The sequence below is a fragment of the Phragmites australis genome, chromosome 3 (genome assembly GCF_958298935.1).
Source record: "Phragmites australis chromosome 3, lpPhrAust1.1, whole genome shotgun sequence".
Classification (NCBI taxonomy): domain Eukaryota; kingdom Viridiplantae; phylum Streptophyta; class Magnoliopsida; order Poales; family Poaceae; genus Phragmites; species Phragmites australis.
Genome location: NC_084923.1, coordinates 30,579,381 through 30,589,784, shown reverse-complemented (window position 1 = coordinate 30,589,784; position 10,404 = coordinate 30,579,381). Strand labels below are relative to the sequence as shown.

The window sequence follows — 10,404 nt, the reverse complement described above, 5'->3', positions numbered from 1 at the left end:
AGCAGTGCAGCGGAAGAAGAGTTGGAGCAGACCAATCCAACGTCGTGCGCGTCAAGTAGTCGATCGTCAACCTCATCCCGAGCACATCCCGAGCACCTTCCGAGTACTCGCGGGTACGTCCCGAGTACTCCCGGGCAGATCAGCACCGCAATAGTAGCAGCGCCTCCACGGTATCCACACGTACAAGGATGGAATCGCCGTGCGCCGGTGTGCTAGCACCGCGCGCCCGGCTAGGGTTTCGAAGGGAGTTCGGGAATAGGAGGCGGCTAGGGTTTCTAAGGAACCCCATGCGCCTTGGCCCCTGCCTATTCTTATATAGAGCACGCTAATGGGCCTTTAATCAACATTAAAGCCCATTATGACTCTAAACCCTAATGGTCCTTTAATCAACATTAAAGCCCATTAGCAGATCCAATCCGCAAACTCGATCGCCTCTAGGGCATATTACCAACAATCTCCCACTTGCACTAGAGTCAGCACAAGTTTTATATTCCATCCCCTTAAGTGTGTGACCCGTTAGGTTCATGTGTAAACGGCCGCTATCCGGAAACCCTTTTCCGAATTGCAAGTCAATAGCGGTACCTAGCAGGACATATTGACTCCCGAATGCACACAAAGATCATATCGGCTGAACCTTGATATACTCATGCACCAATCCCTTTACCACACGATACCAGTCAAGCTCAAGGCGAGATTCGTGCCACCCTTGTGATAGCTCGACCATTCACTCGATCAAGTAGTGGATTCACCATGATTAACTCTTTAATCACATTGGCATGGCCATGCACTTTCCAATCCAACTACCTCGAGGGGCCCAGAGATATCTCTCCCGTTATTTAGGAGGGGTAAATTCCATCTTGATCACTCACATCCCACGACATGTTTCATAACATACCCGAAAGCAACCTTTATAACTACCCAGTTACGGAATAGCGTTTGGAAGCCCCTAAGTGTGTTACTACACATTCTGGAATCAATGATGATCTCAGGTCAAAGGATTCTGTAGGTACACCATTTGAGATAACAACTGATGGCACATTAAAAATAACAATCCCAGCAGTATCTCAGGGTGGGTCTATCCAACATCATGTTCTCTAACATGTGTCCACATTACTGATTTGATATCTCCATATCTATGATCCGTGAAACATGATCATCATTCAGTCAAATGTGCTAATCTATAAATCATTATTGTCCCACACAATGATATGAGATTAGGGACTATTTAGAATAACATCATAAAAACAAAGAGTTTCACAAACAAGTCACATACTTGCTGATCAATGTAAATGATAATTATTCATGGAACCAGATAACAATTATCCAAAAGTACATTAGCATAGACAGAACACATTCTCTCACATGCACTAGAGTCTATCCCGCAAGTATCTAATACCCATAGAGCTCAAGTGTGCCTCATGCTTGGGCTGTGGGAGAGGCTTCGTCAACGGATCAGCAATATTCGAATCCGTGTGCACCTTGCATATCTTTACATCACCTCTATCAATAATCTCTCGAATGAGGTGATAGCGCCGAAGTATGTGCTTGGACTTCTGGTGCGACCTAGGCTCCTTGGCTTGTGCAATGGCACCACTATTGTCACAATAGAGGTCCATTGGACTGGACGCACTAGGGACCACACCCAACTCAGAAACAAATTTTCTAATCCAAACAGCCTCTTTTGCAGCTTCCGAAGCTGCGATATACTCGGCCTCCGTTGTGGAATCAGCAACCGTTTCTTGCTTGGAACTCTTCCAACTCACCGCACCTCCATTGAGGCAGAACACAAAACCAGACTGCGATCTCGAGTCGTCCTTGTCGGTTTGGAAGCTAGCATCGGTGTAACCATTTACAACGAGCTCCTCCTCACCTCCATAGACTAGGAACATATCCTTAGTTCTTCTCATGTACTTGAGGATACTCTTTACTATAGCCCAGTGACATTCACCTGGGTTCGATTGATATCTGCTCGTAACACTTAGAGCATAGGAGACATCTGGGCGTGTACAAAACATAGCATACATGATGGACCCGATAGCAAAAGCATACGGGATCGCACTCATCCTCTCGAGCTCATCAGATGTCTTAGGACATTGATTCTTGCTGAGAGTGATGCCATGTGACATTGGCAAGAAACCTTTCTTGGAATCTTGCATATTGAACCGATTCAATACCTTGTCAATGTACGTGCTCTGGCTTAATCCGATTAGTCTTTTCGACCTATCTCTATAGATCTTTATGCCCAATATGTATGCTGCCTCTCCTAAATCTTTCATTGAAAAACTCTTTTGCAATGAAGATTTGACAGCATCGAGCATTGGAATATTATTTCCGATCAATAATATGTCATCCACATATAAGACCAGAAACACAAGTGCGCTCCCACTAGTCCTTTTGTAAACACAAGTCTCTTCTTCATTCTTGATGAAACCAAACCCTTTGATCACTTCATCAAAACGAAGATTCCAACTCCGAGAAGCTTGCTTTAGTCCATAGATGGACTTTTGCAGCTTGCAAATCTTCCCAGCATTTTTCGGATTGACAAAACCTTCAGGCTGTGTCATGTACACATCCTCACTTAGGTTTCCATTAAGGAAAGCCGTTTTGACATCCATTTGCCATATCTCATAGTCGAAATATGCAGCAATTGCTAGGAGAATCCGAATAGACTTTAGCATTGCGACGGGCGAAAACGTTTCATCATAATCAACACCTTGAATTTGCCTGAAACCTTTCGCCACCAATCGTGCCTTATAGATGTGAACATTTCCATCAACGTCTATCTTTTTCTTAAAAACCCATTTACACTCGATAGTTTTCACACCATCAGGTGGATCGACCAAGTTCCAAACTTGGTTTTCTCTCATGGATTCTAACTCGGATCTCATGGCTCCAAGCCATTTTTCGGAGTCTGGTCCCACCATTGCTTCCGAGTAAGTCTTAGGTTCATCATTGTCCAACAATAATATGTCACGCTGCCCCGTGGTTAGGAACATAAACCGCTCGGGTGCACGACTGAACCTTTCCGACCGACGTGGGGCTGGTGTCTCGACAACAGGTTCTGCAACATCTTGCATACCGAGTTGTGGTTCAATAGGAGCTGAAACACTTTCAAGTGGTTCCCGAATTTCTTCGAGTTGCACCGTGCTCCCACTAACTCTCTTCGCGAGAAACTCTTTCTCAAGAAAGACACCATTCCGGGCGACAAACACTTTGCCTTCTTCCCGGTTATAGAAATAATATCCTTTGGTTTCCCTAGGATACCCCACAAAGAAGCATTTATCAGATTTGGGAGTGAGCTTATCAGACGACAAACGTTTTACATAAGCCTCACAACCCCATATCTTAAGGAAAGACAATCCGGGACGCTTCCCGGTCCATATCTCATATGGTGTCCTCTCTACAGCCTTAGATGGAACCCTGTTTAACGTGAAAGCAGCAGTTTCTAGAGCGTATCCCCAGAAGGACAATGGAAGATCAAATTGGCTCATCATCGACCGGACCATGTCTAACAAAGTTCGGTTCCTCCGCTCGGACACCCCATTCCATTGTGGCGTGCCCGGTGGAGTCAATTGTGGAACGATTCCACATTGCCTTAGATGATCACCAAATTCATGGCTCAAATATTCACCTCCACGATCTGATCGCAGAAATTTAATTGTCTTGCCTATATGATTTTGTACTTCATTCTGGAACTCCTTGAACTTTTCAAAGGATTCAGACTTGTGCCTCATTAGGTAGATGTAACCATATCTACTAAAGTCATCGGTGAAAGTAATGAAATACTGAAAACCACCTCTAGCTGTAGAACTCATCGGTCCACATACATCTGTATGTACTAGGGCCAATAATTCATTTGTCCTCTCACTTCGACCAGTGAAAGGCGTCTTAGTCATCTTGCCAAGTAAACAAGACTCGCATGTATCAAATGATTCGAAATCAAATGAATGTAGAAGACCATCTTTATGGAGCTTCTGCATACGCTTCTCATTTATATGACCTAATCGACAATGCCAAACAAAAGTGGGATTCAAATCATTAAGCCGAGGCTTCTTTGTATCAATGTTATAGATAGTTATATCCTCAAGATCTAATATATATAATCCATTTACTAATGGACAATTACCATAGAGCATACCATTCAAAAATATCGAACAACACTTGTTCTTTATTATGAATTCATAACCGTCTTCTTCCAAACATGAAGAAGAGATAATGTTTTTGCCCAAGGCAGGAATATAATAACAATTATTTAATTCCAAAACTAATCCTGAGGGTAGCGATAAGGAGTAAACGCCAACGGCCAACGCAGCAACTTTTGCACCATTGCCGACGCGAGCATCCAGTTCGCCTCTTGCACACTTCCTAGTCCTTTTCAGTCCCTGCAACGATTTGCAAGTATGAATCATTGATCCGGTATCAAATACCCATGAATCATCAGGACGAGTAGCAAGATTAATTTCAATAACATTTATACCTGAAGATGAAGTCTTACTTCCCTTCTTCTTTTTGAGTTCTTCCAAGTACAATTTGCAGTTCCTCCGCCAATGACCAGTCTTATGGCAGTGGTGGCAAGTGTCAGAAGCGGCAGGGCCAGCCTTGGGCTTTCCAACAGGTTTAGGCTTAGAACTCGAGATCTCATCCGAAGTTTTAGCCTTGTCCTTGCGCTTTCTCTTCTTGCTATCCTTTTGAACCATCATCACATGACTAGAGCTCTTCTTAATGCTTTCCTCAGCAGTTTTTAGCATCCCATGCAATTCAGCCATGCTTTTCTCCATGCTGTTCATATGAAAGTTCAAAATGAACGGCTCGAAGCTCGCAGGGAGCGACTGGAGAATTACATCCGTAGCCAACTCAGGGCTAAGGGGAAAACCAAGTTTTTCCAGGCTTTCAATGTAACCAATCATTTTGATCACATGAGGACTGACTGGACTGCCTTCTGTTAACCTGCACGCAAACAAGGACTTTGAGGTGTTGTACCTCTCGGCCCGAGCTTGGTTCTCAAACATGCCTCGGAGTCCCACAATCATATCATGGGCATCCCTGTTCTCATATTGCTTCTGAAGCTCAGAGGACATACAGGCAAGCATGAGGCAGCTAACATCCAGTGAATCGTTGGTGTGCTTCTCATAAGCCCTCCGATCCGCGGCAGGAGCATTATCAGCTGGTTCATCAGGATAGGGGACCTCTAGAACATATTCCTTTTTCTCTTGTTTGAGAACAATTCTCAGATTTCTATACCAATCAATAAAGTTTGTTCCAGAAAGCTTCTCTTTTTCAAGAATCGATCGCAAATTAAAACTGGAAGTGTTACTAGCGGCCGGTGCCATGATCTACAACAGAAAATGCAGGTTCAGCACTATGCCTATGTGAATCTTCTATTAAACAATTTAACAAAAGATACTCCACTATATGTGTTTTCCCTCTAACAACATATAGAGGATCAAGATCCATATTCAACTAAGTTCTAGTGAGCTTTGGCATCACTGCTAGAAACTTAGTGACATAGGTAAGCAACGCCTTGCTAATCACATCCCTATGTGACTCTTGTTTGCTGGGTGGCATCGAATGCCCCAGCGCCCAACATCATGCCCCAAAGCCCAAAACCGTTTTGATAGCTTTATCAAGTAAACCAATACTATGCGTGTGGATGTCCGACATCCACTCTAACTGGTTAAGATAAATGATGGCACCCTGCTTTGGCAGACCTACCACACAATGATCAAAACCTTTGTAGGTGCAGCTATTGGAAGGGCATCAATTACTCTTGATTTTTCTGAGGGAAACTACTCTATCATGAAAATCATATCCACCACATATAAAACATGAAAGAATAGTATGACAGGAACATAAAAACATCACAGGCAATCATATTAACTGTGACATAGTATGGCCCCTTCACATGGTGATCTTCATCGCCACGGTTCCTGTCCTCCGGGTCATCATGCTTCAAATCTCCATGATCTTGTTCTAGTCTATTACACCTAATAGCACTAGATAAATTACATGAGAAGAAGCATCACAAGTCGACACGCAGGCCGTTATACAATAACATGACAGCCTTGGGCTGCAATTAACCATGACACGCAGGCCATGAAAAATTACACACATGCATCACATATCACAAGGCCATACCAGTCACAACATTCTCTGCAAAAACGAGTTAAGCGTAGAATCGAATTCTAATGTCGTGATGGGATCATGTTATTACAACAATCTATGCGTGTACGCAAAGGCTTGCCGAAGACTTCGAGTGGGTATGACTCTATTTGGGTCATCGTGGACCGGTTGACAAAGTCCGCACACTTCCTTCCTGTCAGAACCACTTATTCTGCTAAGCAGTATGCGGAGTTGTACCTCACTAGAATTGTTTGCCTCCATGGGGTGCCGAAGAAGATCATCTCGGATCGAGGTACCCAGTTTACTTCTCATTTCTGGAGAAATTTCCAAGAGGCTATGGAGACTGAGTTGTTCCACAGCACGGCGTATCACCCACAGATGGATGGTCAGACGGAGAGGGTAAATCAGATTCTCGAAGATATGCTCCGTGCTTGTGTGCTCACTTATGGGAAGAAGTGGGACATATGCCTGCCGTTTGCGGAATTTTCGTATAACAACAGTTTCCAGGCTAGTATAGAGATGGCGCCATTTGAGGCCCTTTATGGTCGGAGGTGCCGTACGCCGCTGAATTGGTCCGAATCCGGTGAACGGGCTTTTCTAGGTCCGGATTTGGTCAAGGAGGCAGAAGACCATGTTCAGAATATCCGCAAGAGTATTCTCACGGCCCAGTCTAGGCAGAAGAGCTATGCAGATCGACGTCGCCGGGAGCTCACATTTGAGGTGGGGGATCATGTGTACTTGAAGGTCTCACCTCTCAAAGGCGTTCGTCGATTCCAAGTCCGAGGCAAACTGGCGCCTCGGTATGTTGGACCGTTTCAGATTTTAGCTCGGCGTGGAGAGGTTGCATATCAATTAGAGTTGCCACCGTCCCTCTCCGCGGTGCACAATGTGTTTCATGTCTCACAACTCAAGAAGTGTCTCCGAGTCCCGACTGATGTCGTTGATATTGTGCCCGAAGAATTGCATCCGGACTTGACATATTGTGAGAAACTGATGCGAATCTTGGGTGAAACCGAGCGCAAGACGCGGCGGAGTTCAATCAAATTCTTGAAGATTCAGTGGAGTAACCACTCTGAGTCCGAAGCGACTTGGGAGCGGGAAGATCAGCTTCGTTCCGAGTATCCTGAGTTCTTTGAGAATTTGTAATGCCAATGTAATATAGCGTATTTGGAATCTCTCGCATGTATGTGTTCATCTCTATGATTGAATAAAAAAATCTGCGTTGGATTCCATCTCATGCGTCATGGTGTCGTCTCCCAACCTGTTAAGTCATCACAGCGTTCTCATTGTCCCCTCTCTGGCTCATACCAAATCTCGGGACGAGATTCTTTTTAGGGGGGGAGGTTTGTCATGGCCCAGAATTTCCAAAACATATAATTAAGTGCTAATGGACGTCATTAGCATCATTTGCTTGGTTTTGAGCAATTTTAGGCATGCAATTTTTAATTAAATAAATTGTAAAAATCAATATTAGTTGATGCGTTGTTAAGCAACTCACCATATTTCTATACAACATAGGGTTGGAAACAATTTTAGAAATTAGTAGGTGCCTAGAGGAGAATATCAATGAATTTTCCCAAATTTTTGGGAATTATTTTAAAGGCATAAAAATTAACACAAGTTAGAAAAGCTTGCCTCTTTGGAGAATTTTCATTTGAATTTGGTGCAAGCTTTTTGGGTCAAACAAGGTAAAATGGATTGTTCATGATTTATAGAAGCCAACAAAATTTGTTCCACAATTTTTAGACCACAGTAAGGCCTCCACCTTGATAACCAAAGTAGTGAAGATATTTTTGCCTGGCGGTTACTGTTCATCGGCCCCACCTGTCATCCCCTTCGCACGCACACCGCCTCTGCTCCCCCTTCTCCCGCTCTCACAAAGCAATGCGGCGCCGCCATCCTTGACTTCGGTGGCCACCTCCACGTTGCCGGCCGAAAGATCAGCCCCAGTCCTTATCCTCCCCTCCCCGCCCTCTACTTTATCTCTCTCTCTGCTCCTTCTCTCGCGCGGCCGAAAAGCAGAGCGCAGAGCACTCGCACAAGCATCGGCCGCTGGCAAGAGTCGCCGCGCCGTTGACGGTTTCCGTCGAGCCCGAGCCCCGTGGAGCCGTAGGGAGGAGCGCCCCGAGCTCCTCCGCCGTTTCCCCTCCTTCCCCGGCCGTTTCCCGCGCGGATTGGAGCCGCCTGCGCCTTCTTCCCCGACGACGGCAACCGAGCTCCGCCGTCTTCCGTCGCCCCGCTGTTCTACAGCCTCACCGACCTAACCCGCTGCACGGTGAGCTTCCCCGTGCTCCTGTACACCTTTTGCGCATGCCGCTTTCCCTCCGTCCCGTCGTTGGCGCGTGAGTCCGCGACGACCGGCTGCCGCCGCGCCATAGCTCTCGCCGCCGGCCGTGCCACCGTCGAGTTCTTCAGCGTTGGGCCGCGCCATTTGGTCCACGCGCCCTCGTAGAAGCTATAGCTGCCCTCACCCGAGTCTGTTGCGTCGCCGTTCGTCTTCGGCGCGTCAAAGCCATGCCGCCGCCGGATTGGTTTTGCCCCTCGCCGCCGATCGCCGTGCTCCGGCCATCGCCGACATCGACATGTACCCCCACCGTGACCACGTGCTCGTGCTGGTGCTGTTGCCACCTTCGGCCGGGCCGTTCAGACCGCCGTTCGCCGCCGGCGACGTCGCCCGAGCCGCCGGCGTGGGGTACTGGGCGCGGGTCAATTTTGACCCGGGTCAAACCCACCGAGCCCACTGTCAGCCTCAGTGGCTAACCGGCCAGGTGTGCAAAAAAATATTTCGGGCATTTTTATTAATCGGGAAAACTCCGGAAAATGCGAATTAGAATATTTGTTTAATGATTAAATCGGCTGAAGACTTGAAAAATGCATAGGAAATTGTGTAGAGCTCCAAAATTACTAAAACCAATTTTGTTGGTTTTGTTGTGTCATGATCTGTCCATTAAAAATGCCAGTGGCCATGAAATAGGTGCTGTGAATTATTGAGTTAATAAATTATGTCTAGGCTTTGTTAATTCCTAATTAAAGTTTGGTGTTTCCAAAATTGATGAATCTAATTTTGTTGGCCTTGTATTATCATACTCTGCACATGAAAAATACTAGGTGTTGTGAAAGGTATAATTAATTTTATTCAATTAATGAATGGATTTAATCTTTAATAATTCATAAACAATTTTTGATGAGTCCAAAATTGGTAAATCAAATTCTGTTAGTCTTGTTAAATTATTCCATGTTCATTAAAAACGCTAGGGTTTATGAAATGCTTACTGAGGATTAATAAGTTGTTAAATGTTAAACAATAATTCAAATAAGGAAATCCTTCAGGCTTTTAACTCATGGCATAAGTGCATTGCATCTCCGCTGCTGTCTTACAGTGAGGCATCTTTCATTGCATGTCATTCATATTCATTACATTGCATGCGTGATTCTTTTAGGGAACTTCGACCCGGCGAACGAGGCTGTACCCGGAGGTTCCCGCAGTGGTGATCGTGACTCGGGTAGCTGTGAGCAGCAGCTAGGGCAGCAAGGCAAGCATCTATCATATTGCACCGTGTCTACTTGAAAATCTAATATGTTATCTACGCTTATGTATACATTGCATGTGTCGGGTTCCGAGTTGGGTGAGCACGTCGATCACGGTGGAGCTCAAGTATAAGAGCCACCAAGAGGAGAAGAGGCGGAAGAGGGGTTCCTCGTCTTCTATGGGCGGTAGCTCGTAGCGCGCCCGCACTGAGAGCCAGCCTCCACAGTCTCAGGTGCCGTCGGCTGGCTACCCACGGCCGATGTGGTTTGTACCACGTCCTGCGTTCTCCGCTCCACAGGGGCAGGCTGCACGACCAGCCGGCTCCCAAGTGAGCGTGACCGGTGGCTCAGGTGGTCCGTGCTTCAACTGTGGCCGCGTCGGCCATTTCTCGAGGGAGTGCCCGTATCCGAGGCCGGGAGCCGTGATGGGTGCCCCACGACCACCGCCGGCTCAGTCAGCACCGCAGTCTTCGCAGGCGACCCACGTTCCCAAGCGTGGTCGAGCTCGCCATACTACCGCCGACGAGGTTCAGGAGGGTGACACCGTCCTGATGGGTACGTTGGATATGAGTTTCAACTCTGACATCTTTTCTGCAGTGGTTTTGTTTGATTCAGGAGCCTCTCACTCCTTTATATCGTCGGATTATGTTTGGAAGTGTGGGTTGAGAGTCAGTGCTACCCACACACCGTATCTTATAGACGCCCCGGGGGCCAAAGTTCTAATCAACCAGTGTGTGAATAAAGCGGCAGTAATTG

General features: G+C 46.2%; 1 protein-coding gene across 1 annotated transcript; it reads right to left on the bottom strand.

Annotated features, from left to right (window-relative positions):
- Positions 1–4,271: 4,271 nt before the first annotated feature.
- LOC133911131 (uncharacterized) lies at positions 4,272–4,969 on the bottom strand. Its single transcript, XM_062353334.1, has 2 exons — positions 4,478–4,969; positions 4,272–4,382 (listed from the first exon to the last, which is right to left on the bottom strand). Exons 1-2 carry the CDS (start codon positions 4,905–4,907, stop codon positions 4,366–4,368), a joined length of 447 nt encoding a protein of 148 aa, XP_062209318.1. The 5' UTR covers positions 4,908–4,969; the 3' UTR covers positions 4,272–4,365.
- Between the last annotated feature and the right edge of the window lie 5,435 nt (positions 4,970–10,404).

Coding starts and splice junctions, on each gene's coding strand:
- LOC133911131 (XM_062353334.1), bottom strand. CDS start 4,907: ATGATTGGTTACATTGAAAGCCTGGAAAAACTTGGTTTTCCCCTTAGC.